Source organism: Pagrus major, chromosome 7 (assembly GCF_040436345.1).
Source record: "Pagrus major chromosome 7, Pma_NU_1.0".
Taxonomy (NCBI): domain Eukaryota; kingdom Metazoa; phylum Chordata; class Actinopteri; order Spariformes; family Sparidae; genus Pagrus; species Pagrus major.
Genome location: NC_133221.1, coordinates 15,678,624 through 15,706,615, shown reverse-complemented (window position 1 = coordinate 15,706,615; position 27,992 = coordinate 15,678,624). Strand labels below are relative to the sequence as shown.

Genomic DNA, 27,992 nt, shown 5'->3' with positions numbered 1-27,992 from the left:
TGCTATTCACACTGTGTCTGTTGGTGCAAAGGAGCAAATTGTGCACAGTACATCACTGTGTAATACATACATACACAATAACATGTGGTGAAATAGGAAACACTTTACTTTAACTTCCCCTGTTAGAGTATGTTTAGACATTATACAGTATAAACATTTAATGAACGGTTCATAGCACACTATATTGAAGTTGTATGCAGATAAGCATTTATTTACATGAGTCAACAACTTATAACTCCCCCTGTGGTCACGTATAAGTGGAAGCTGGTCAATAAACAACAAATGACAATATAGTAAAACACAGTAATAATACGTCTTTATAGGAGAATATATATTGTTGACAACAATGTACATCCATAAACACTACATACAGTACTACTCCCCAAGACCTGTAAACACACTTGAATGTGTAAAAATGGTGGAGTCAGCCTTTAAAATGTCCTTAATCTGCTTATGACAACATTTTAGTGAGTTATAAATCCATTTATTAAATGTTCATATAGAACTCATAAAATAGGGTAAAGAAAGGTGTTACCCTGAAGTATCACAAGAGTTTAGTTTAGCTGAATTAAGCCTCACAATAGAGTTGTTAATAGTCAGGTTTCCATCCAAACATAGCACAAATGTGTTTCTGGTCACTACCGTTGTTGCATCAAGATAAACAGTGGGTGGAGCAAATTCACCAATCAGGTGCCATTAACAACCTCACAGAGCTAGAGTGTCAGTCAAACTCCCAAAAAGGTGGAAGACAAAGATGGAAATGTGAAATTTATGTTTGTGGTTTTATGTTTTAACTTGAGGACTGTTAGTGTTTTTCACCAAGTCTGTTTCACATTTTTACTTTTGTTGAAACACCAAGTTTTCAACCTCAGCTGAATGTAAAAAGTGTTTCCACTAGATTTTTTATGTGCAAAATGGCCGTCAAAAGCAGGTGGGTGGCTTGTCGGTTTATTGTCTCTATTGACATACTGATACATGCGATCACATATCCAAGATGGTTTCCAAAAAACCTGTAGTGCTAATGTAATCAGATTACAGCGTCCAGACTTTCAGGAAACGTCTGAAGAGAATTCTGCTGGAACAAATCTCCAAAAGAGGATCTATTGTGCAGGTGAGGTCAGACTGAGTTCTTTAAACAGACCATCCGTTCTGCCACTTTCAGGTCCCATCTCTGCAATTTGACAGATCCTGGGTTGCCTTTAGGTGTCACTAGGTGACTTGTCAGTCACTGTGCTGCATTCAGAATACAACTTAAATGTCAATGATAACAGTGCAGATTACAGTACATACAGTTTATGTACTTGATATGCAACATTTCCACAGTTCATTGAAGTCTTTTCAAGATGGCAGGCAGTGATTTTCACAGAAAAGTGAACTAAAGAACTGATGCGGCCATCATTCCTTAGACTTACGTTCGCATTTCCTTGTGTTTTTTTCCCTCTCCACCAACCCTGTCAGCCTCTGCTCTGAGCTGCTCCAGGTCCTCCTCTGAGCTGCAGGCACTGTGCTGCATCCCCCGGGAGAAAATCCTACGACGTGATTGTGCGCTGAGGTCTAGTAAGTCAAAGGAATCGGAGGAGAAGAGGCTGTCCTCGCTCACCACGCTGGAGGGGCGGCTGCGGCGGCCCTCGGCTCCCCCTGTGGCGTGGAGGAGCTGCTGCAGGGCCTCGGGGAATATCGACGGGGCTGAGGAGGGAGACGAGTGGTGGTCATCAGGAAGATCCAGACTGCGCGAGAACTTGCCGTTACGTTTGAGGATGCCTTTCCTTCTTCTTACAGCCTCTGTGCGCATGGTGGGGCTGTCTTCTGCTGCTGGGAGACGAGTTTGCTGTTTGTGGGAGCACAAATCACCTGCATCACTCTCTTTAACTCCCGCTCCAGAGATTCTTCTCTCTAAAGATGAACCATAACCCGACTCCCCTCCATACAAGTTCTTTAGTATCCCCTTTTTGGGCATTTTGGATGAGGGCTGACTGAATGTAGAGGGGGGTGGCAGACTGGTGGACAGCACATCAGCGTGTGTGTGGGGAAGTGTATGTGTTCGATAAGGCTGGGGAGCAGCGTTACATAGTTGTGAGGGAGAGGTTTCCTTAGGAGGGCTGTGAAAGACTGAGTCAAAACTCCGCTGGGGTTTGAGAATACCTTTGGGTTTCTTTCTTTCAGTGGTGGAAGTGGCGGAGATCGCAGCAGAGGAGGCAGCTGACGAACAAACACCACCACAAGCTCCCAGTGCAGTCTGGGGAATTGCATTCTCCTTGCGTGACTTCCTGAGGCTTGACATTCCTCCACGTATCCTCCCTCCTCCTCCGCGGTCGCTCTTAAGAGGTAAGCTGAAGTAAAAGGGATGGGGAGCGAGCTGTGGTGGACAGGAGGAGTCTGAGGGGAGGCACTCGGGGTCAACCGTCATGCTGCTGGTCGCTGCGACCCGATTCTGCCAGTCGATGTAGCGAGCCAGCAGCGGGGAGGGGCATTCTTGATGTGGAGATGAAGGGCAGTCACACACACTCTCTTCAAAACCCCAGTTCACCCACCAGTGGTTGGCCACGTCCTCTATCGTAGCCCTCTCGTCCACACGCACCGTCAACAACCAGTCGATAAGAGCACAGGCGTCTGGAGGGAACAGAGTCAACGGTTATTTATAGCAGCCTCACCCACTAAAACCATGTAAATTAGCAGAATGCATGTAGGACAAAAAAACAAAATCAATCACATCGGACACTGAAGATTTACCTGAGGGAGGGTTGGGTCTGCGGTAGCGGCCTTGTCTGATTTGCTCTGTGAGCGTACTGTGGCTCGCACCATCAAACGGCATGCTGCTGTACACCAGGGCATAGAGCAACACTCCCAGTGCCCAGCAGTCCACCTAGCACACAAAAACACACATAATGAAGAACATGACATGCACATTACTATGATTTAACCCTCGTCAGCATCAAGTGCCATACATTATTTGATTCAGAACCCTAAGTTTCAGCTTGACTCATTTAAAAACACTTAAAGCATATGGATAGGATTAGTGGTCAAAAAGCTATTAAACATTTCAGAGCTATTTTTAGCCCCGACTGCTGTCTAGGTCTCTGAGGATTAATACAATGAGGTGCTGCATGATTTGATATCATTTTATGTGAGAAAAAAATGATGGTAGGATTGTCTGAAAATGTGCCTCATGTTTTGACTCTGTAGTTCTCCTCAGCTCTGTGGAGCACTTTACCATCTTTCAACTATTTGTTTTGGTTTTACAGCAGTTTACTGTTGATTTTGGTGCATTGTTCAAGTCAACATAAATAATGATTGAATCAGGCGTGATTCAATACGAACAATACACTGTGGTGTAATGAAATAAAAACCAACAAATTGCTTCTCATGAGAAAAACAGTGTCTTGACCCACCTCTGGGCCCTGGTAAGGCAGACCTTTCACTATCTCTGGGGCAGCGTAGAGCGGACTCCCACAGTAGGTCTGCAGCAGAGTTCCCTTCTGGAAATAATTGGAAAGGCCGAAGTCAGCCAGCTGGAGTGAAGGAGAGAAGATAAAATCATTAATTTAGATTATAATGTTCTTGTGTCCTGTGCAACTACTTGTTTCTGAGCTAGAATAAGACTGGATAACTTCATCAGTCCTTAAAGGAGACTTGTTATGCTTTGGGTTTCTTTTCCTTCGGTTCAGTGTTTCATATACACAAAGTGTTCATCACAATCAATCTATTGATAAATAAAAAGCCGGACATAAGTGATGCTAAAAAGTGGACCAATAAAGCAGGCGATGGTAGGAAACCTTGAAAAATGTCAAAAATCAAACAACAACATAAAAAACAAGTTTCACAGCTGTCCAGCATATGTGTGTATCTGTGTGTTCATGTCTTTATGTCAAGTTTAAGTGACAGTGAGCTTCAGTCATACATGCACTAACGACCTAACTGTTAAACTCTCTGACATAATGGGCTGTTTGATCACACTGAACCCTTCATAAATTTCACTTGCTCGTTTCCTTCAACACTCACACTCATCCTCACGCAATCCAGATTCCTGTTCAGTGATTACATGACGCAAACTCCTACCCACGTGGCAAAAACACAATAACTCAAAGCCATTCCGTTTTAAGGGAGCCAAAAATAGGTATGCAGAGCTTTTGCCAGCATAAGTGTGAGTGAGGAAAGAGAAGAGGGGCCAAAAACATCAGGCTGCTTACGCTCACGTAACGGAACAATCACTCACTCGAGGCGGCGAGAGCCATACGCAGACATGCCGAGGCTCCTCTCTATCTGAAGAGATTATTCACATGAACACCAGCCCTCTATCAGCCCCGCCGGTGTTAAAAATAATCAGTGAGACAGCTTTATATCCGTGGAACAGAGGTTCGGGGAACAGAGACCTCACAGACGGATGATGACAATGTGTATACAACAGTTAATTTCAGACATATGTGGTTTATACAGCTCTACTTTGTGTAAGCTGCTCTGTGTCCTGCAGTGTTGAATGCCTTGTATATGACACACTCTTTCTCCTAAAGACTACATATTAACGACTACTTTATAAATGCCTGGGAGTAACATGGTCTGTTGGTCTCATGCTGGACTGAACCAGATCACTGGTTAATGCCCTACAGTGCCTCGCAGTCTACTGGGGCAAATTTCTGTACTGCCTTTTGAGATTCTGGTGATAACATGATGTGAGTGAAAGTGAAAGTGAATCATTCCGTCTGCCTGAGCTAAGATCAGATCTATATTTGTGTTTGTCTTCAATGTGCCTCTTTTCCAATGAATTTATCAGCTGATCCAGTCTCGTCAGAACGGGAACCTTTGTTGCTTCTCTTTCTTCCTTGTTTCCTATCATCTCTCTACTGGTGTTGTCTAATAGTTCATGACTACATTAAACAGACAAAACTCTAAGTTCAGAAAACAGAAAACAAATTAACTCGCTGCAACTTTAGAGATAAAATCAGTCGACGGCAACCATTAAAAGAACGATTTAGTAAAAGTTTATTCTTAAATTAGAACCTGTCACTCTAAACATTTAGCCTACATGTGCCTACATTTTTTTCTGGTTGTTTTTTCCCCTTCTACTTCAGTTGTTTGGGAGAATGCAGCAATGCCATTTTGCTGTGAAGCTCCAAAAATGTTTTGTGGACCATGAAAGTTCACGGGGCTGAGTGGATGAAGACTGAATTTTAAATTCTGGGTGAACTTTTCCTTTAGGCAGCTATTGTGCAGACATAACACGTACATGCATTGCACAGAGCCTTGGTCATTTCCTGCGGCGGTTGCTGTGAGAGGAAGATGTGGTGAACCTGAGGTTTACAATGAATGAAGAGCCGCTGAAAGGTATGCACGTGGTGTTTTCTTTTGACGGACAGACGGAGCGAACTTAAAACCCTCCAATTGGCACGATTGCCATCGGATTCCCTGCATTCCCCTTTGGCCGTGCACAGCTCCCATATAAGGAGAGGAGTACCCAAATAAGGCAATAAATGACCCCTGGGTTCTTTTATAAGACTTGGCAGTATGTTTGTGCTGCTTCAGTGTGCCTGGTTTAACAACACATTCAAATTACTGTGGGCAGAATGTGCTCCAATGTATATTCTGAATGTGCAGTTTGTGCGCATTTTATTACCAGCTGCACTACGTGAGGCTTCATTCCAGCATGCTAAATACATATCAGTGGAAATATAAGGCTTCTTGGAATACATCAGTGTGTGTCATAAAGATGTATTTCTTCCTGTCTTCATGTCTGCGGATGAGCCAGTACATGCACTGTGATGTATTAGACGCTCAGGCCAACAATGCTTTTGTCAGATGACTTATCTTCTTTTCATCCTGTCTTGTTTTTGGAAGGAAACTCTTTTATTTCCCCAAACACACGCGTCCATACCTCTCTATTAGAAAGTGATATGAAGGCTCAGTTTGTGTACATTTTATCAAGCTTACCTTTACGTTCAAATCTTGATCCAGCAGGATGTTCTCCAGCTTGAGGTCTCGATGCACAACACCGCTCTGCAAAAGAGCAGAGACACATGAGGTCCTGCGCTGCTCCTCCCTCCAGTTTACAGTCAAATATTTTCTCTCTGCATGCAAGCGTACCACTGAAGGGTGTGAAGTTTACAATATAAACCCAGCCTGAGGTGCACGGTGCGTTTTTCTGTCTTTTATTTATAATTTTATGACCATTAACATTCCACTCGGGCCTCGTGCTGCAGGGCCATGTGTCTAACATACCCTAAAACCTCGAGAAAGGCTCTCACTGTTTAATCGACAGGCAAGAGGAAGTGCTTTGTTTGGGTTAATTCATCTGATGAGATGTGATTTGATCCCCTGGCGGCATTAAGCACCTGGGAGCCAACGAGAGGCCACAGAGTGTGGACAGCTGTGGAGCCTGCTGAGCAGCACACTGGACGTTCGATGGGAGGAAAAGTTTGTTGCAGGATCACTCATGTTTCCCTGGTAGCAAATCATATTAGAGACAATGCTGCTACAGACAACGGTGGCCACCCAGGAAGCCGTGTGAGGCAGCGAAACCTTAAACGCGGCTGTCAGTTTCTCTTAAAGCCACAGGCTAATGAGCCAGAATCGCCTCCATTCTTTCGTTAATTACATCCTCTTCAGAGCACTTAAGTGGAGGAAATGACCCCTGACCTTAGACCATGTTTTGTGCACAGTATGTACAGAATGTGAGCATGAGTGTGTATGCATTGCAGAAAGAAGGAGAAAGAAAAGCATAAGGAAGAAACTCATGTGGTTAGCCAGGTTATTATTCTTGCTATTTTTAAATGACTATAAACACTGTGGGGAAAAAAAAGCATCAAATGACTTGGAATTATTTTCATTCTTCTCTTGAAGCCTCAATAATCCCTCCATGCGCCTTGCATACCTCAGAGGCACATTCAATAATTCATTCATGCTGGAACATTCATGTCTATTTTGGGACAATATTCAAGGGCACGAGGAGCACTAAATCCACCTCCCTGCCCTCTATAAAGCTACAGCAGCTGAGTGATTGTCTCTGAGTTTAAGGTGAAGGATTCACGAGGAAGCTCACTGGCCAAAATTAGACAGATATGAAAACAAAAACATTTCTGTCATATCCAACTCAGCTGACTGCAAGGCACACGTCCTCGCTTCTTCTGTACCGCACTTCTGTACTAATAGGATTTATGTATTTCCTTGATAATTCCTGCTTTCTGGCGCTGCTGTTGATTTTATGTACACAGCAATAAAAACAAAGAGAAATTAGTTCCTTTGCCAGGGCTTACAGTAAAGCGGAGGGCCAAAGGAAGCTCATTTAGGCAATGTGTTTGTTAAATGTGTCAGTGTGTGACAATCAAGGGATAATGCGCTCTTAACCCAGAGAGATCTAAAAAACTCGAGTCAAGTTTTCCTGCAGGATTAGGATTTAGTGGATTTAGTGGTACTGTATTTGCTTGTTCACAGCTGAATACCGCAGCATGCAATTCAGCACGTGCCTGCATGTGGTTCCCGACTGAATTCCAGTTATGTGTTTGCAACATGTAATTATGTGGGTATATATACCTTGTGGCAGTAGTGGACAGCAGATGTGATTTGTCTGAAGATGACTCTGGCTTCTGTTTCTGGCAGTCTCCTCCTCTCCTGGATATAATCGTACAGCTCTCCCCTGCTGGCGTACTCCATCACTATCACGATCTTATCCCGGCTCTCGAACACTGCACGGGACACATTTACAGTACAGTTTGTGTTTATCTACTAAGTCATTTTATCCACATATTCATGCTCAAGAAGACATGTCTGTATGGTGCAACTGTGTCTCATTGTTGTGTTTTTGGGACTTGTGTGCTATGTGCGTGTGTTGTGTTTGCAGACCTACCCTCGTGGAAGCGTATGATGTTCGGGTGCCTGAGCGAGGCGGTGATCTCAATCTCTCTCTGGATGTGAATTCTGTCCAGGTCGTCGGTGATGCGCTCCTTGCGGATCGACTTGATCGCCACCTGAGAGAGAAGACACATTATTGAATCTGTGCTAGCTTATCTGAACCTTTGTGTTCAAATCACACACATTTTGATCACTCTAGTGCTTAAGTGTAGACAGGCAACAGGTCATGTTCCACAGCAAGAAAACAGCCGTAGGTTATCGGGGGCGCATGTTCCCCTAGTGACACAGCAAGCCTTGTTGCTGTTGCCAATTTTCACAGAAGACCTGGTGCCAGTAAACACAGATTCCTCTTTCACTAATTTCTCTGCAAACCCACCAGTTAACCCTCTTCTCCTTCACCTCCCTCACAACAACTTGAGTCATGCATAAGGACAAACACTGATAAATGCAATACTTATATAGAGATGCATGGAAACAAAGACATACATACTGTGGATACACATATACTAACATACCCAAATCTGTGGGTATTAGAGGTGATTATGAGGGTTTTAAGGCCTGGATGGTGAGAGCAGATCTCCTGTGATCTAAGCACGCTCAGAGGCAGAAGGTTGACAGCTGCACTGTTCACACTCTACTTCATTAATCCCAGACACTCACTGTACCCCAATGTAACCCCCAAACACCAAACACACACATACACACCAAAACGTGAGCCCCTAAACCTCTTTGGGTAGAGCCACTGTCACCAAAATGGCACCGTACACAGACAAATAGGCATCAGAGTGTCCTATTTAGAAGAACAAAAGAGAAGAAGATGTGGTTTAATGTGCGCATGAGGTTTCAGGATGACTTTCTAACATAACCCTGATCATACCACTGTATAATTCTGTCAACCCCTTTAATGTCCCAATGGGTGAGCAGGCCTCTCCTCTGGGCCACAACTCCCGCATTCTCAGCTGCCGGGAAAAACGTCTACGAGACTTTGGAAGACACAATTCACACGCTCCATCAAATGCCATAGTTATGCAACACAAGACAAACACACTCCAGGGACTTGACTGTGACTCTATCCAGTGAAGGAGAACATTTTTAGGTTTGTATCTTTTCGTTATACAAGCGATGAGATACGAGGATTTTTTTTCTGTGTGGTATCTCCATCCAGAGGTACTGGCTGCTGGGTCAGAGATAAGGCCACACGTATTCCTTTGCTGTCAGCTGAATGGCGCATGTCCGAGCTCGGGGGGCTATTAACGTGTGTACGCTTGCATGCTCGTGAATGTTTTCTGACCCAAATACCTGCTGGCTGGGAAAGCAATGTGAAAAAGTGAAAGGGGGGAATATGAAATAAGCTGCAGGGATGAAGAGGGAGGACGTAGCTGACAGCTAACAGGTGAAAGGAATGGATAAAGCAAGTCAAAGTATGTGGACTCGGGGCAAAAAGGCTTGCATTTTACCACTGCAACCATGGCATTAAGGCCTGATCAGCAGAGCACAAAGACGAGAGACACACTCTGGGTATCGTTCGGCCTTCAGGGCACGAAGAGCATTTTTAAATGGGCACGTGTGTGAAAGGGAAGTGTGTGAATGAGCGTGTATGATCTCACCCTTCTGCATGCAAATGTGCTGCATATGCGTCATGTCTAAGTGTGACCTCCAAAGTATCCTTCTAACTAACAATGTCTCATTGTTCATCCTGCGTGTGAGATATCGGCCGAAAGCGCCAAACTGTAACAGGATGCACGGAGAGCACATAAGTAGATATGTGTGTGAGTCATGCAAATGTAATCAGATATTCTTATTAGCAAATGTGTGTAGTAGAGGAAACGGGTGTACAATTTTTTGTTTCCTTCCCACCTCTTCTTCATCTTCTTCTTCATATTTGTGTGTTGACAAAAAATATTCCCCAATTCCATAAATCTTTAGGTTGCTGACTTATTGCAGGTGTTTTGTCAGTGTGTGTGTTTGTGTGTGTGTGAAGTCATGACAGGGGTTGGGGGTGTCCACTCACTGACTTCCTGTCCTAGTATTCTTACGAATTCATGCACAAACACACACACACACACACAGTACAAGTACACATCCCATCAGCCCTGAGCATTGCTAAAGATCCCTGCTGCATCTGTGAAAGATTTAACAGCAAGACCAAACAGGCTCCTTGCCAAGTAGACCGTTGACCTCGTCGTCCAGCTACACACACACACACACTCTGTTGCCATAACGAGGAACTAGTTCTACTAGAGTACTGCTTATTGATAGGAAACGGACACGTGCAAGTAGGGCCTGACAATATACTGTTTGAATACCGACATCCAAATGTACGCACAGAAAACAAAAACTGGCACGGTTGGCTTTTTTTTGTGGCAACATTTAAAGATAAACAGCCGACTCAAAGCAATAGTTTGACAATTGCCAAGACTTAGATGAAAAGATTGATTCCACCTGTCTATTCACTATAAAGCTGTAGTCAGCAGCAAAATCTCCCTGCCATCTAGCTATATCAACCAATCTATAAATAACCTATCTATATAAATAATCTATCTATATATATCTATATCTAATCTAATCTATAAATATTGACTGAATATTTCAATCTTTATGCTAAGCTAAGTTAACAAGCTGCTTCCTCAGTGGTATCAATCTTCTCAGAGAACATCTTGCTAGAAATTGAACTTAATATGTTGCCAAAATAGTCAAACTATTGCTTTAATCTGACTCGTAATATGGTCTGACTATTTTTGAAAAAAAAAAAACACATCTGTGAGTGGGTTTTTGTTTCTAAGAAGTTATGTAACTTTTTATAAACATTTAACAGAACAATAACATCATCATTTATTATTTATTTAACATCTTATTTTTTAAAACTCAGGCTCCCAGCCAGTGTAAGTGAACTATAGCACAGAGTAATGACCCTGCATACCTGAGACCCATATTCATCATCCTTTCCTCCTGTTTGTTCCTGTAAATTAGTCACGTTCACCTTCTGCATCTCAGACATTCTCCTCTTCCTCCTCTTTTTCCTCCTGTCTCCTCCTCTGCTTCCTTCCCGCACTCAAACAACAGCCCCCTGGTCTTGTTTCCAAAAATAATGTCCGTTTTGTTTCAAGGAATCCTTGGTATGTGCTGGCTGCTCACTCAAAGAATTCAGCATTTTCCCCTTGTCCTACCAAACCCACTCACCCTGCGCACACACACTGCAAAGCTTTTTTCTCTCTGCTCCCCTCTTTGTATATTCTTCATCAATCTCCTACCTTCCCCTCTTTCTTTCCCCTTTCTCCCTCTCTCTCTCTCAGATGTAGATCTAGGTCTCCGAGTTACAGTGTAAGCAGCCAGAGGAATTACCCCAGTCTCACTTCCACAATCTGATTGCAAAAAAGATTATCCCTATTACAGTGTGTTTGTTTACTAAAAAAAACAGAAGGGGAATTCAAGGCTGACGGGGTATCTGTCTCTTTGTGCTCGGATCACAGCAGAATGAGGGATTAAAACCCCGACCACGATCATTCAAAGTGTAATCTGGCAGCCTGGATATGCAAAGAGTGTGAAGTCGAACTAGTACATATCATATTATTGCGTCTGTCTGAGTATGTTCATGTGATCGTGTGCTGGTAGAAGGGGGTCAGACTCCTGTTGGAGGAGACCTATTGTAGTAATTTTATCCCCTCTTGTTCAAGTGCTGAGTGAGTCAGACCAAAGGCATCTCAGGCTGGCAACACAGGAAGCAAGAACTGGGTTCAGCATCAGCCCACACACACACACACACACACACACACACGAACACAAGCCAACCAGGAGCACTCCACCTCTAAATTAATATTCAATGAGCAATGGGTAACTCACAAACTCACCGGGAGGGCTGCTGAATACCTCCCAGGAGGACAAAAACATGATTAAAGGTGCACTACGTAGTTTTGGGGAAGACATTTTAATCAGAAGAGAAAGATCTTCATTGACTGATTTATTTATGCCTAAACAAACTAAATAAACAACTTTGTTTTCATGACTGAATAAACAAACAACACAATTTCACACTGTTTTACTTTGTTTATATGTGGCGGACCCTGCCACCTTTCTAGCATCAAACAGTGTTCTGGGGACCTTATTTTCCTCTGAGAACAGGAAAATAATAAATATTTCCAAGTTTGTATCATTACCTCATTAATATTGTAAATATTACAATTCTGAGTTTTTATTTCTTCTCCAAAACTACACAGTGACCCTTTAACATGTCACATTATCTACAGATCATGTGTGGGACAGAAACAACGTCATACTGCACATTGTGCACCATCATCAGCGTGCTTGATTGTTTAATATTTAAGATTATGAGAAATAATCCTTCACTCACCGTCTTCAGGCTTGTTCTCTCCACCGCCTTCTTCACTTTCCCGTAGGTGCCTTTCCCCAGAGTCTCCATCACCTCATAGCGGTGTTTCAAGTTGTGTTTGTGCTGGTGCTTCTTCACCTCCATCCGGCCCTCCGCCTCCACGTCTGGGGTCCTGCAGGGACGGCGGGCACCCAGCCTGGAGGGCTCCTCTCCGGCGTGGCGGCCGCTGGATGCCGCGTCCTGCAGACAGCCGAGCTCGGAGTGGTGGCTGGTGGTCATCGCGCCTCTGCTGTCCGTCTCACGTCTGCCCATCCTCTCTGCGCACCGTGCGCACCTGTCACCGGGGACCGGATCCCCAAATTACTCAGCCGGAGCGCGCGTCGTCACCCATACAGAGCTGCAAACTAGACTGTGATCACATTCAGACAACGCGACGTTTTCTCTCTCCTCAAGCACAGCAACAGGAGCCACATGGTGCGGAGCGATGGGTGGAGCCTCCTCGATCCTAAAAACAGCTCTCTGCCGGCGCGCCACACTCATTTGGGATCACTTTGGGTTTTCCGAGGACTCATATATGACCGTCTCAGCAGCAGGGGAGAGGGAAGGAAGGCATGTGTGGAATGTCATGCGGGGTCAGACACTCACCGTGAATCCACCACTTCAGTCAGACGTGTTTGTTGATGCTGCGCCATGCGGTGAGCCGAGTGAAAATAAATGTGGGAGGAAACTGAGACTTTGAAGTCAGAGAGAACGAGTCATGGCAGATCCTGCAGGGTTAAATGTACTTGTTTTTACATCAAAACCACATGAAACACCCCACATATGACATTTGAAAGGAAATACAAATGTAAAAAGTGTTTTTTAGGATGATAGGACAACTATACAATAAGAGCTATTTATATTAAACATTCATTCATGGCAAACATGTCATTTATTTGTGCTTTACAAGTCAGTTTAAAGCTATGTAATTACTGTATTATTACACAATAACAAATGTACCTGAAAGGACTAAGCAAGCTAATGTGGAAGTGCTCACAACCAACCAAATCCTCATATTTATGCTATATAATGAGCAAGTTCTTATCTGTAAGGCTTTGACATGGTTTACTAGCTATTAATAAAGACATTAGACAATTCATTAACTCTTTATGATTACACTGTCTTGTAAAGCGCCACTACAAGACTGTCCTCAACAGAAACAAATTGCACCATCTGTGATTTTCTTCAAAAACTTAAAGGTGCCCTGTGGAGTTTTCTTGTGAATGAACAAAGATTGTTTACAGTCAGTGTTCATCAACAAAACATACAGGCCTGTTTTATGTAGAGTGTATTTCCTACACAAAACATTTGCAAAGCTTATTTTTATTTATTTGTTATCATTATTAACAATATCTTGGATTTATGTAACGCTCACACACCATACTAGGTAGCAGTTTTCTTCTTCACCCCCTTTTTTGTGAAGCCGTTGCTTTGGTTTTTAAGTGTCATACCTTCGCCAACAGTCAGTCAATGTCCAGTGGAAGGATTGTATATTGTGTAGTGTGTATTGCATCGCTCACATGCTCTTGCAAAACAAAATGTGGACCCGCTCTCTTCTCAACACCGCTCAGTAGCACCGCTAGTGGCCAAAAACTTCACAGGGCACCTACGTTACGTTTTTGTTTGTTTGTTTTTACAGTATTTTGGGCTTGTTTTTCACCTTTGGACAGAGCAGGCTAGCTATTTACCTCTGTTTCCAGTCTTAATGCTACGCTAAGCTAAGCCATAGCGTCATAGTTAATAGACAGATGTGAGAGTGGTGTCATTCTCCTTTTTGAACTCTCAGCAGGAAAGCAAGAATAATATCCCCAAATGGCAGCTATTCCTTTAAAATGCCAAATAAGTTTTGCATCTACAAACCTCCTGTGTTCACTCGATCAATGAATGTTTTTTGTCTGAAGCAAAGCCTGAGGAGGTGTGTGACACCACAGACTGCAGTGTACATCCTATGACCAGCTAACAAAAACTGGTTTCTTCAAACCCTGACCACAATCTCTCCCTACTCGTCTCAAGTTTAAATTTCCTAAACTAACCCAAACCTTAAACATAGCAGTGGAAGATGAGAAAAACGCTCACGTGAATAGTTTTTGAAAAAGGTCATCTGGGTAATTGTTAAAGAAACTAACAAATGTTGTTTTTTGGGTATGAGGATTTAAAAGACAAAACACACATCCCGTCTCCTGGCAGTCAGGAGGAGATGAATCAGGGTGTGAAGAGGTCTCGAGGATTGAGGTTAGCCACCAGACAGACGTCATAGCTGTCATGCATGGCTGCTCGTCTTTCCACCACCGTCCACACATTGTCTGCAGGGTCCAACTCCATAATCTCCTTGGTGATGATCTCATGACGGCCTGCAGTCATGAGAGAAAGTACTATGTAAGTTACGGCTGACCAAAATCTAATTTCCAGAGATACTGCCTCACCAGTTTGCTGACATTCCCTCACTCTGATGCAGACGCAAAGTTTCAGCCTGAAGTTAAACTTATTAGAGAGAAGTTTTTAGAGAGACCACACTAAAAAGAAAGAAAAATTCACCAACTGACCGGCCCCTTTGTAGTATCCACAGAGGTAGAGCTTGCCCTCCACGACTCCTATATTAGAGGCATTGGTTCGGTGGGAGATTATAGATGTGGGCAGAGTCGGTCCTGCCCTCCAGGTGTCTGTGTCTGGGTTATAGATCTCCACAGAGCTCAGGCAGCGACGTGATTGTCCACGGTCCTCTCCATCACATCCTATACCGCCTGAAGAACACACACACATCTTTTGCCTCCATTTTCTCTCATACAGAATAAATACTTCTGTCTTCTGTTGAGGCTGTCTCAAAGTCTTACCAAGTATGTAGATTTCTCCGTTGAGGACAGCCGTGCCGCAGCGGTACCTGGAGTACTTCATGCTGGCACACTCTCTCCACCTGTCCTTGCCAGGGTCAAACTGAAACAGGCGGTTACTCAGCTTGTCGGGCTCTTCATCTGGTTGGTGCTGAGGGAGGAGAAGAGCGAGTTGGACAGAAGGAGGAAGAAATAGACAAGAAATGAAGGTGAAGCTGCAGAGGGGAAACGATGAAGAAGACGAGCGTTAGACTGACTCTGACACATCTAAATTTAATTCATTGAGTTGCTTTAAAGCCACCATACGTAGGATTTACAAGTGGTTATTATTAAAAATATCAAATCATTCTTGTTGTAGATATCTGAGATGTTGCAGTCTTTCAGCCAGTTCATGCCCGTGTTCTTGTCCGTCTGTTCTTTTTTAAAATATATTTTTTTAATGCCGCCACCAGAGGGCAGGCCCGGACCAGGAGGAATTCCATTTCCAGCTGAAAGGCCAGGAGAGTCATGCCAGTGTTGACAAGGCTAAATTAAAATGGGTAAATGGGCAGATACCGTCACCACCATCCATCTACTGCACAGTTCATATTGACATGCAGAGTGTGTAGTGACAGGTGTGTATACCTGCGGTGTCCAGCCCCCCAGCACATACAGGTGCTCCTTTAGGCTGACGACACAGTGGCAGGCTAAGGGAAGCGGCAGAGGGGCGAAGCTGAGCCAGCTGCCTCCTCTCTTCAGCGACCATCTCTCCACACTGTCTGTGATGATGTAGTGATGATGCACTTTCATCTGACCGCCTATCATATAGAGACAGTCACCTATCAGCCCTAAAGCGTACATGTCCCTATACGCTGTTGAGCACAGCTGCATCCAGCTGTTGTCCTCTGAATTATCGTACCTGGAACATAAACAAACATTTTAGATCTTGTGGTGAATGCAGTTTCATTTGAAAATATGTATTTCTTATGTATGTATACACATAAACACCTGTAGATATCCACCCTCTTCATCCTGTGTTGATCTTCTGCCTCTACAGCCACCAAGATGTTGTTGTCTCGTGTCACTGCCCCCGCTGTGATCTGTCCCATGCCTCTACAGCCCCTCAAGGGAGAGGGGATGTAGTAAGTCTTTCTAGCATGAGGGGCAAAGCAAAAACTGAGGTCAGCCAGTCCTCCACGCCGGGCAGGCACCCCCTCCTTATTCACCCCACCCAAGCAGAGCAGCAGGTCTGTGGTCTCCATCCCGTAACGAAGAGCCGGCCGAGGTGGAGCGGATGTCTCACAGAGGCCTGCAGTCTGGAGGGCAGCGTCGATCATCCCAAAGCACTCAGCATCCCGCAGCAAAACCTGGAAGATTAATTTATATGTATGCTAGTCTTTCAATCTACTAATCCCTTGATAAATGTGGATAATGTCTAGATTGGCCTTTTCCCTCTGTGTGTCTCTTACCGGGTTTCTCCTCCTGGCTTTACGGAGGAATCCAGGATCCACAAACTCCAGTCGGACATGTCTGAGCAGCTCCACAGCCTTGGCTTCACTCTGCGAGTCCCCCCTTCGCCTCTCCACCCAACGCAGTACTAACTCCAGCACAACCTGCTCCTGCGATATGTTGAGGTCATCTGAACCCAGCAGATCCCCGAGACTTTGGGCATCCAGCTCCAGCACTTCTTCTTCTTCACAAACCTCGAGACAGCAAGGACCAGGTTATAGAAAAATATTGTATAGAGGATGCTAGGAAAGAGCAAGGGCATCACTTTGTGTTGAAAAGTGAAGATAAGGAAAAGCAAATAGAAAAGCAAGCATGAATTTTTGATGTACCACATTTTTATGTTTGTATTTGTAAACACCGAAGAAAAGAAGTTTTTTGTAGTTATGGTGAGAACAAAAAGAGCACATTGCCCATCTAGAAGTCCCATAGTTCAAGAATATAGAACTATGTAACCAAAACTGTTACTAAACAAAGTTGCATAATGCACCTTTAAAAAATAATTTAATTAATTAATTACAAATTAGCCATTTGACAGTGTGGTGGGGACATGTCTCCAGCATCCCCTGTGTAAATCTGTGCCAAATCAACAAAGTCCCTACAAAAGCATCCCAACACCTGTGCATCCCTACAGTATATGCAAAAAAAAAAAAATACAAGTGACTGCTGCCCCCTAGTGGCAGCATAAAGTAGCTGAAAAACAGAACAGGAAAGGCTGATGAAATGTAATGAGGCTTTTTTAGTTTTTTCTAAAATTAGTTTTTGTCTTTTTATCTTATGTGACATATTGCTGTTTATCATTTTATGATAATAAATATTCTGAACCTTGACAATGAAAATTAGGAAATAATTGTGAGCAATTAAAGTTGGTCCTAAGGGGCCTTTAAGAACAGATTAAAAGATGGTTATTTTTGTAAATGATAACCAGGCCTCATAAAATATTCCATCTTGGAGCTTTGTATTAATGTATGTATGCTATGTTGTATATATTTCAATTAAATTTGTCGGCTTAAATCAGGTAAATGCAATTTTTCAAGTATTATACATAAAAGTAATCTATCTGTAATGCATTACATATAGATTAATCCACATGTAGAGCATTACTTTTAAGAATAATACTTGAAAAACTTAATTTAAACAGACTAACTGACCAATTTAATTTATTTACACCAGCTTAACATGATGGAAATAATTTGCATTATATGACATATACTTTAGATAGAACTTATGTCATTGAATTACATGGAAATCCTATATCTTTTGAGCGGACTAATACTGAACGCCCTACCTCTGCAAAGTGTTGGCAGAGATATCTCAAGGCGCAGTCGGCCAGAACAGTGGCTCCCATGTCTCGGGCCCAGTGGTACAGTCCGACACAGTTGGAGGGGTCCATACGGGCCTCCATGTGGGCCTGACACAACCTGAAACAGTTACCACAAGGTGGTGATGGGACCAAAACATTGTTAGTACTTCAACATACTTTAAGTCACTGTCCTCTATACTACTTACACCTCTAACTACTACTACTGTGCTTTACAGAGGACATACAGGTTGAATAAAATGATCTTGATGCCCCTGATGTAAAGGCTGTACAAGTCCTGTTGAGGTTAGTTTATAACAATTATAAATTCCCTGTCTTTCCTCACCTGAAGGCTCCATCTACATGGAGCAGGAAGGCAGCAGCAGCCACTCCCTGGATGTTGTCATTGGAAAGTGGGAGTTCAGCTCGGTACATGTAGTCCAGCAGCAGCTCCAGGCTCTGAGCAGGAGTGTCTCTGAGAGGCACCTCTCCTCCTCGGGTCTCCTTCAGACCACATGTGAACATGGCCTGGACGAATGGGATTCATCAAAATAATGGAGCGTGATCACAAATACAGTCTCATAGCATCATCAACATCCTGCAAAACATAGGTTACATCATGTTGTATTTTCCTATATGAGCACAATAACATTCAGTAACTGTGGGGTCATGATACCTGGAAGTAAGGGCTGAATGCAGACAGCACCACCTTGTGGCAAGGAAAGGGAATCCCCTCTGCCAGCAGCACCACATCAGTGAGCTCCTCAGCTGCCCTCATCCTCTCCAGCTGCCTGAGCAGAAGCGAGCCATGCTCTGCCTGAGCACAGTCTGCCACTGGTGCATCCATAGACCGCTGCACTGGATGTCTGGACCGCTTTAGTCAGCATAGAGAGAAAGACGCTGTGGCAGAGTAGTGCCAGATACACAATAAGAGAAAAACGAGGAAGTGGTTTGGTTCATACACAAATTCAAAATCTTACAGTAAAAATGTAAAACTCCTCCAGTGGGTCAACAAATAACAGGGTGATGTGAGATGATTAATGGGGCTGAAAAGAAGAAACAATGCGTAGTAGTCACAAATAGTTGTTGGTGTGCATGCAGCCTGCTTCTCCCTGCTCCACCTTAACCAGACCCAACCTCTACACCTGTGCACTCTCCTCATGCTCATTAAACACTTAACATCATTAAGCATTGTATTTTCTTCTCTTAAAATTAAATGTTTGCACTCATCAACATGCTTCCAGAAAGTGTCATAGTTTCAATTGGTTATTGATAAAAAATATATATGTTATTAGTTATTTAAAAGATCTTAAGAGTTAAAGGAACCAAAGTGAGAAAGCTGAAGGTTTAACCAGGAAAGGAAAGGTGAACACCACAGGAAGAAACATGCTCCACTGACTGCTGGTTTCGAAGCACTTCAGGTTAGTTATAGTTGGACTCTTTTAGGATAATTTTTCTAAGTACTGGGTAGGATTTTAACTATCCAACCCATAGTAAACCATATAAAATACACAGCAACAACAAGACAGCCAGATCCCTCAGAAAACATGCTCTGACAGACTGAGAAGAACATAATTAAAAATATTAGATTTTAGTGAAACTCATTGATCATTGAACTGCTGTTTATGTGAGGAGCTGCTGTGATTGGGGTCATTGAAGGTTCCATCAACTCAGAATCAGAATCACTTTAATGATCCCAGAGGGGGAAATTAACATAAAAATAAAACATATGCTGAATAAATATAAAATAAAAAAATAAAAAATGTGCATTGAACTATGATATTTAACACGTATTTGTTAACATTCCTAAAACTAAACAGTAGCATATTGAAAATGTTGTGCAAGACATAAAAAATATTTGATGTATTTAAATACTGGGTGCTGGTGAGTTGAAACTATTGTACAAATTGCCATTCACTTTATAATATTTGTGTTATTTGTAATTTGAGCTCAAACAGCTGTGATCTTAATCCAAACATGAATAACTGGTCTGATTGGAATAACTGTGTTCAATGAAGTGGATCGTTGTACGCAGAACATTTGGTTCCACTTTCTCTTTTTTCCAATGCAGGTTTTCAATGAGCGAATTTACTGCTATTAATCGCTATGGTCACTATATTGTGAATACAATAAATGTAGAAAACATTTGGGATATTTGATTGTTTCTTGAAAGAATGCAGATTAAATCTAGTCAGCTACTGGTTTCATCCTTTGATGGCCGATTGCTTTCACCTCTAATTACACATTATTTAGACTCATGGATTGCACAAAGGACAGGAAGATGTCTCTCATGCTTATTTTGTTGTTGTTGTTTTGATTATTTAACAATAGGCTAATGCAGCATGCAGTAAACATTTCTTCATCTCTCAGATGGTGTTTGCTTGGCTAGAGTGGGACGTCCTTGGACTGGATGACCACCTGTCTCCTCAATGTTGACTAGTTTCTTGGACTGGGTCCGCCCCCAAGCAGCTGGCCCACCAGCTCACACACAACCATAATGTCACTGTCAGGCCATCTCACTCCAGGCAGACATGCACAGTCACTTATGAGCAGTAGCATGTTAGCATGACTTTAGCTAAGCACATGCAACAAAACAGTGGTTATAAAAGTCATACCGGTGGCGTCCTCAGGGCCAGGATCCAGAAGTTTCTGAATTGAGATGACGTCAGCTTTGATATCTGAAACTACTCCTCACCAGTTTTTGTATTTTTGTTTGCTGGCAGATCTGTCTTATGTTCTCTGCTATATGCTGCCTGTGAGTGGGGGCAACAGCATGCTCACTGTGCTAAAAGGTTTAAAATAGATCAGCAAGTGTCAGCGGTGCTGCTGGTCTGTTCGGGTTTCCAGAGGTGGCTGGGCAAATCTATAGTATGAATTTCATCTGGAAACTGCAAGAATCTGAAGCATAATGTTTACAGGTTGATGATGTGTTGCAAAAGGCAAGGATTTTTTTAGTACATTTTAAACACAATGCTTTTAAAAAGTGATGTGGGCATGGTGATAAACAGTATTTTGATCCCACAGATGAAGATCATTCAGTTGATGTTCTTGTTTTTCTGACGCATCGACCTACGGTGGCCCTGAGGGTCAAGCAGAAGACCAGCAGCTGTGTTGCGCAAGGTAGCCTAAAATGACTGTTTTTATCAAAGGAGTCTGGTTGCTTTGGAGAGAGCAATCGGAGAGGGCTGTCTGATGGCAATGTTAAGTAATAAAAATATTCCAAATATAGTAGAATATTAAACTGATACTTATGTTTTTTAGGTGTCTAAAATACATTTTACTACTTACTCCATCTACAGTAGTACATTGCTTATATCCCAAAACCATTACTCCTGCTGCTTCTCCTAACTTGGTGTATGCCGACCGCCATCTGTAACACCCTGATTATCGATAAGAACCACATTCAACCCCACTTAGAAAAACCCTGACTGTCCCTTAAAAGTCCAGTGGAACCCTAAAAGTACACTTGAAAGTGTTAGGACTGTGGCTGACAGTGGGACACAAACAGGAAATGAAACTGAACTGTTGCCAGGGATGTGGGCTCTGTCCAATCACAAACAAGAAGTGTTGTCCCACCTCTTCCCTTATCTAAAATGTTGTTGTGTTTTCTACTGTCAAACATTCACACAAATGTTTACAGACACAGCATATGATCATCATGTTGTTGACTCTGTCACAGGTCCAATTGGGGAACGAGGTGTTATTTCAGGCAAATCGTTTTCTAACCATATTCACGTGCACCGTTGAGCATAATGTAGTGTATTACACAACAGCATGAGCAAAACAATGTGTCCCGTACAGTTTATGGGTTGTGCAGCTTAATCAGTGACTGCTAGTCCGGATGTGTATACGTGAGCCTGCTGACATGTGCTGGTGACGGCGCTATCACGCTGTCAGCTGTGATCCCAGCTCTTCATCAGGACCTTTGGCCGAGTGTGTACATCAAGAAGGCCTCAGTTTACAGAGCAAGAATCTGCTTTTATAGATGAAGTGAAAGTGGCTGAATTTGCTTTAAAATGTTTGATTTTCAAACTGAACAACACTTTGTGGAGAAATATATATCTTTATATGCATTTCTTGCTCAATGTAAACGGGCACTGTGTAGTTTGGGAGAAGAAATTCTAACTCAAAATTTTAAGGATTTACAATATTCGTGAGGTAATAATACAAACAATAAATACAAAAATATTTATTTGAATAAACAAGCTGTTCTCAGAGGAAAATTTAGATTTGAGAACACTGTTTGAAGCTAGAAAGGTGGCAGGGTCCGCCACATATAAACAAAGTAAAACAGTATGAAATTGTGTTGTCCTGTAAGGTCAATTTGTTTATTCAGTTTATTCAGTCTTGAAAACAAAGAGTTTGTTTAATTAGTTTGTTTAGGCATAAAAAATCAATGAAGATCTTTCTCCTCTGCACCAAAAACTACATACCATCCCAGTAGCAAATAATTTCTTGAGCTTTTTCTTGATTTTATAACTTTCATTTTGAGTTTATTAATTCTCAGTAGGTCAATATAGCTTCAATGTGTGCTGACGTAACTCAAAACTATTCATGGTCCCCAAAGGACGAATCCTCTTGACTCTTTTAAGCCTCTGACTTTTCCTCAAGTGCTACCATGTGGTTGTCATGTGTAGTTTTAAGTGAAACGACAGGATAAATTGTAATACCTCGGATTCACGATGCCCCGACTTTTCATTTAGCTCCATCATCAGGTAAAAATGTCAGATTATCCAATACACCAAACGGTTTATGATGAAACACCCATTAGAAAAATGACATTCCCATCAGCCTCAGTTGTATTTTGTTTAGGGCTAGCAAGCTAAGGCCAGCATGCTAACACACTAAAGTAAGATAGTGGACATGGTGAACATTGTGCTGTACGTGCTAAGCATCAGCTTGTGGCTATACAATCTTAGTCTTGGTATTTATCTTCTTCTCTGCCATTTTAAGTGTTTTATAAATGTTTGCTTGCTTGCTGTGTTAATATCGAGCTGTTATGTTCTTTATTACTTTTACCACTTCCTATCTGCTATCTACAAATGATACCGTTTTTCAGAAACTAGGTCAGGTCAAAACGTGACTTGCTTTCAGGAAATCTACAACCCATTGCAGGTTACCAAACACCTCACCTCTTAATCCCAGCAGTTAAATAAGTTATCTCTCTATTTGCTTAAGAGTTAAGACAAGTGCTATCAATGAGATCCCGTATTTTTCACTTAGAGTGGCGTATCAATCAGGAGATGACAGTGAGTTTGTTTTAACTCAGCTCACTTATTCTGTTTGTTCTCCTGTGCAGCACTCACATAGAGAAAGCTATAGTAAGTGTATTTAATGTCAGCTGCAGTAGGTGTTGCATTTAGAAAATAGATGATTTTGAGGATGCAAGGCAAGGCAAGTTTATTTGTATAGCACTAGGCAACTCAAAGTGCTTCACAGGGGCATAAAATTACATTAAAAGTCATTAAAAAATTGCATTTAAAACACATTAAAAGAGAAAAAAAGGAAAAGACCTGTCTGTTTATCACTTTCATGACCTATTATTGCTAAAGTTGTTTGCTAGCTACTTGCACTACAAATGAAGAGAAAGTGCAGCCAGAATTTCCCAATACTGAAGTCACCATGTTTGTTGTTTTTGATCATGATGAAGCAACGATAAAGCAAGGAATCTCTGATTGTTTGTCTGTGGTTCACATATCTCGAGAGCCACTCATCCGATCTCATTCACACTTGGCAGGTTTGTTGCTGTGGACCCATGAAAGTGCAGTGTTGAAATTGGGGCAATTTGGACCTGCGACACATTAAACATTAATAAATCTAACGCCGCTCTGTGCAGCAGCAGGGGCATGGCTTCAGTGGCTCTGGCAAGTTTCATCTATTTAGGCCAAAAGTTTTTCTATAATCCTGCTGAAAAAAACCCAACAAAAAAACAAATCAAAGTGAAAGCATAACTTCCTTGGCAAATTTAATAAACAACCAGCTACACAGGCACAGGACACAAAATTCAAAGATGGCCCCTCCTCCTCAGCTCAACAACACCAGTTAGAAATACAGCCCCCCTGAAAACAACTCAGTGTACCACCTGCAGCCCTCACACTGTTATTTGCTCGGTGTTACACACACCTACTGGCCAAAGTTTGATTCCCAGAAACATCCCGCACACAGCGAAATAAGAAAAAACAGAGAGAGGACAGGGTCTCTGTAGATAATGACACGTCACACATGTAATGGGTCATCGCGTATGATTGTGATCATCGTGTTTTCTTTGGAAAATCCTGCTCATTCTGCCATTAATAAACAATCATATAATCTGTAAATGAGCTGACGTGTGAGTGATTATGGAATGTTTTCGCAGTTCATTTACATGTATGTGACAGTGGCCATGGTTAATGTGTGCAGGAACGCTTCCTGTTACATCTAACACTCATCTATTCCTGTTAGTCATTTCAGTCACAAAATTAAAAATCCACTCCTGGCTGTGAGCTAGTTGTTCTTTAACATGAATTGCTTGTTTTTCCAGTGGGGATAAGGAAACATTAAAACCCAGAGAGGCTCGGAAATGACGACATACACATACACTCTTCCAGTCCAAACAAGAATTCAGTTTAATCTACTAATAAAGAACTCTTTAAGTCTTTTGACTTGAAATGATGAATTTACTCTATAGAATTCAATCAATCTATTAAAATAACATAATCAGCATACTAGCACACTTCCCAGCATGCATTGTCTGAGAGTGAAAACTCTCCTCAGACCCTTCTCTTTCACAATTTGAAGAAAGAATATGAAATGGAAAATTGCTGTGTGTCTTTAATAGCCTACACTTTGAGATAAGTCACGGTTGTTTACTTTTACAATAATGAAAATATTGCTTACGATGATAAAGGTTAGTGTCGAATTCAGTCTTGTAGTATCCAATCACACTTCCAAACTTTTGATGTATTAACTTGGAGAAACCTACTTGTTTCATATCAAGATGGGTGCAAAGTAGCTCAAATAAGAGCAGCTACAGTCAGCGCTGCTGATAATCTTGCTCGGCCCAGGGACAAGAAGATTTCCACAACCCCCTTAGCAGATTATTCCAAGGTTTAGAGGGCCTTGAACAGCTGACCTGGTCTTCCCCCCTGTTGGAGGCCTTGGTGAGAGTGATAAGGTGATTCAACAAACTTCGGCAAACTAGATATTTTAAGTAGACTGAACTGTGGATGAAGTATTTTCAGCTTTGGAACTCCAGTTGAAAGAAACTCAGAGACTGTGTTTGCTCAACTCGAGAATACAATAGGAACTGAATTATTAAGTCACGTAAACTAAAGAATTTAAGTACAACTGATTTAATATCAAGTTTATATGACTAGATAAGTTGATTTGTTTCGAATCATTCCAAAATTACCTCAACTTGTCCTCTCATATTCAGTAAGTAAGGCTGCACTGACACTATCTTTTTTATAAATTTAATTTAGGTTTTTTTTAAAAATTTTTTACAATGTATAGAACTATAAAACAAAGAAAAACATTATGACCAGTGGTGCTGCAGGAGTGAAGTTACATCACTTGGCTTTTAAAGCGATGTAATTACATAAGCAGTGTATACCACCAACTGCTCTCCTTCATCAAAGGCTGAAATAAAATAAAATACAACTTTTACAGCTTTATTACCTCCTGACACAGACATTTTATCTTCAACCACGCCCCGTCAGTAAAAGCTGGATTGAAACATAAAACACTGACATTAAATGTGAAGCATTATCATCATAAATCACAAAGATGTCCTGCCAAGTACACATCACTAAAATGCAGAGTGCAGGGTCAAATCCAGGAAATTACTAATATGTGATACTGAAGTGAGTAGAAATTTCAGTCAATTTTTTTTTGTAAAAAAACCAACCAAACAAACGAACAAAAAAGACAAACAAAAGCCAGTCTCCTATTTAGTTTACTGGCTATGCTGACCACCCTATAAGTAATTTTATTTTTCAATTACACATTGGAGAGACACATAGTGGGTTCAGCAGGATCCTGACACTCATCACATTATTTACTTTTCTGCTTTAACCTATCCTGTTTTAACCTGCTTATCTCAAACATTCATTATTCTCTCTCTGTCAACATTTCAGTGCATTCTCCTTCATTCCGCTCAGACTGAAAACAAGATAAACCTCAATCAACAAGAAAGTCATTTTGACAAAGACCCTGTTAAACGTTAACCAGCTCAACAAAGGCATCAAATAGTTGATTTGAAGGAGCCCTGTCAGGATTGTGAAGGACGAATTTGTCTTACAAGGTTACCTGGTTCAAAGATGTATATCAGCTTGAATTGACCATGTTTTGAAGTGATATATCTTTGTCTTTTAAGTTATTTTAAGGCAGCTTTTTCTTCATCTCCACCGTAGCAAAATGCTTGCTCATGGGGTAACATTGTATGGCCTAGCCCTGCTCGGACTGAAATGTGTCCTGAGATAACGTTTGTTTTGAATTGGCGCTATATAGATAAAATTGACTTGACCTTTTTAAATAAAGAGTGACATACACAGATTGTAATGAAACTCTAAGGTTTGAGGTTGCTCTGAAAATGAGAGCATGTTAATCAGCTCATTTCACTTTGTTCTGTTTTAATTTGTCAGTGTCTAGTGAGATGCATTCATTCTGTCGAGTACTTTGTTTTATTTTATTTACCACTAACACTACAATTTATGTCTGCATCTAAAACAGTTGTGATGCTATATCACGGTGACCAAATCTGAGATCACAGTGATCCACAACTTAAAACAATGAAGGCCAGGGCCTCTTGACACCACTGATATTACTGATTTCCACATTTTGTTCATTTGTAGTTTGATCAAAGTAGATCCCTTCAAGGTAATGTTTGTGTAAGTTTCCTCTTTTGTTACGAGAGAGCCAACTCGTAACCACCTCTCTACGGTATTCCCTGTTGTCAAACTGGCCACAGTTCGTCTTGGAGTTTGTGTTTGGTTCCGACACTGGCCGTGGTAGCCACTGCTAGCGGTTACTTTAGCAACAAGCACTGTCATCTTTTCATCAGAAAACTGTATATCACAGAGGGTTCAGGCAACCCAGACGGAGGACATTGGAGGGAAAACCAGAAAACATTTTATCCATAAAATATGATCCAGTTTCATCCAAAACAGCAAATAAACTTATAAATTTGTGTTTTTGTCCCGTAGGTTTCACATGTTATCCCGTAGGTTTCACATGTAATGTGATGTGTAATGTGTAATGCCTTGGATAGGCCTGACAAAGAGTGTCCCTTGATCATAAAAATGTGTACATAATACCTGTGTAGGCTCATTGTCATATGAGAGTAATGTACTTTTTATTGACAGAAAACAAGAAGAATGTTTGGGCAGCACAGACGTCAAATGAAGAGCAAAGAAACATCTATAATAGAGAGCGAGACATTTGATTGAGTAAAGGAAGAAGGTTTTAATTAAACTAAACTAAAAACGTAGTCACAGATATTTCAAACATATGCTATGCAAAATCTTCTCCTTTCCGTTATCTGAGTTGTGTTGGGAACAATGTTTAAAACTTCTTTTCTTGGACTGCCAAATTCCATAAATCACGTTGGGCAATGCCAGTAGCACGATGAGTCCCGACTTTCCTGCTGACGGTGAAAATAATGGTAGTCTATCTCAGCCATAAAGATAAGATGTTTCTGCCATGTCTGGCGCATAATCACACACCTAACCAGCTTGCTGTCTGTTCCACAACCAAGTGAGGCGCGTGCTTTATATAAGAAATACTACATAGAAATAAATCATTTTCCCAAAGTGTGCATTTTTGTATTAAACAGTAGCATTGGCGTTGTTTCAGTGTCACATTTAACTAGTTTGGGTAGTTTGTAGTTCCAGTGCTTACCAAAGTTCAGCTTTACTGCGCCAGTTTTTCACTAAGTTAATGACCACACACACACACACACTCACGATACCTCAGGTGTGAGTACATGCACAGGCACATGTTGGGGGCTGGTTGTTCTCTTATAAGGACAGGTGAGGAGCTGTCACTCCCACAGACCAAACACGAGCACTGTCTATCTGTATCGATCGCGAGGAGGCTTCACTCCCACTACACAGTGTTTGTACAACTGCAACAGTAAAGAAGACCCCTCAGGCAGAACAGGAGGAGCTCTAGGAGACACTGGCTTTACAGAGGTCTG

At 41.9% G+C, this 27,992-nt stretch overlaps 2 protein-coding genes across 2 annotated transcripts; both read right to left on the bottom strand.

Annotated features, from left to right (window-relative positions):
- Positions 1–1,408: 1,408 nt before the first annotated feature.
- On the bottom strand, positions 1,409–12,478 carry LOC140999390 (NUAK family SNF1-like kinase 1). Its single transcript, XM_073469752.1, has 7 exons — positions 12,188–12,478; positions 7,835–7,955; positions 7,522–7,673; positions 5,923–5,988; positions 3,390–3,509; positions 2,731–2,863; positions 1,409–2,610 (listed from the first exon to the last, which is right to left on the bottom strand). Exons 1-7 carry the CDS (start codon positions 12,476–12,478, stop codon positions 1,409–1,411), a joined length of 2,085 nt encoding a protein of 694 aa, XP_073325853.1.
- Positions 12,479–13,083: 605 nt separating this feature from the next.
- On the bottom strand, positions 13,084–18,718 carry LOC141000414 (kelch repeat and BTB domain-containing protein 12-like). The gene is made up of 9 exons (XM_073471143.1): positions 18,495–18,718; positions 18,165–18,346; positions 17,807–17,939; positions 16,482–16,715; positions 16,021–16,379; positions 15,658–15,931; positions 15,037–15,184; positions 14,749–14,946; positions 13,084–14,556 (listed from the first exon to the last, which is right to left on the bottom strand). The coding sequence occupies exons 1-9, from the start codon at positions 18,663–18,665 to the stop codon at positions 14,408–14,410; spliced, it is 1,848 nt and encodes a 615-aa protein (XP_073327244.1). The 5' UTR covers positions 18,666–18,718; the 3' UTR covers positions 13,084–14,407.
- Between the last annotated feature and the right edge of the window lie 9,274 nt (positions 18,719–27,992).

What these genes read in the sequence shown, in the direction of transcription:
- LOC140999390 (XM_073469752.1), bottom strand. Translation starts at nt 12,478, where the DNA reads ATGGGCAGACGTGAGACGGACAGCAGAGGCGCGATGACCACCAGCCAC. An exon ending in AGAGAACAAGCCTGAAGACG is followed by an intron (nt 7,956 to 12,187) that starts GTGAGTGAAGGA and finishes CTTCTCTCTCAG; the next exon opens with GTGGCGATCAAGTCGATCCG. An exon ending in ATCAAGATTTGAACGTAAAG is followed by an intron (nt 3,510 to 5,922) that starts GTAAGCTTGATA and finishes CCTTCACTCCAG; the next exon opens with CTGGCTGACTTCGGCCTTTC.
- LOC141000414 (XM_073471143.1), bottom strand. Translation starts at nt 18,665, where the DNA reads ATGGATGCACCAGTGGCAGACTGTGCTCAGGCAGAGCATGGCTCGCTT. An exon ending in CATGTAGATGGAGCCTTCAG is followed by an intron (nt 17,940 to 18,164) that starts GTGAGGAAAGAC and finishes TAACTGTTTCAG; the next exon opens with GTTGTGTCAGGCCCACATGG. An exon ending in TGGGGGGCTGGACACCGCAG is followed by an intron (nt 15,185 to 15,657) that starts GTATACACACCT and finishes CTCCTCCCTCAG; the next exon opens with CACCAACCAGATGAAGAGCC.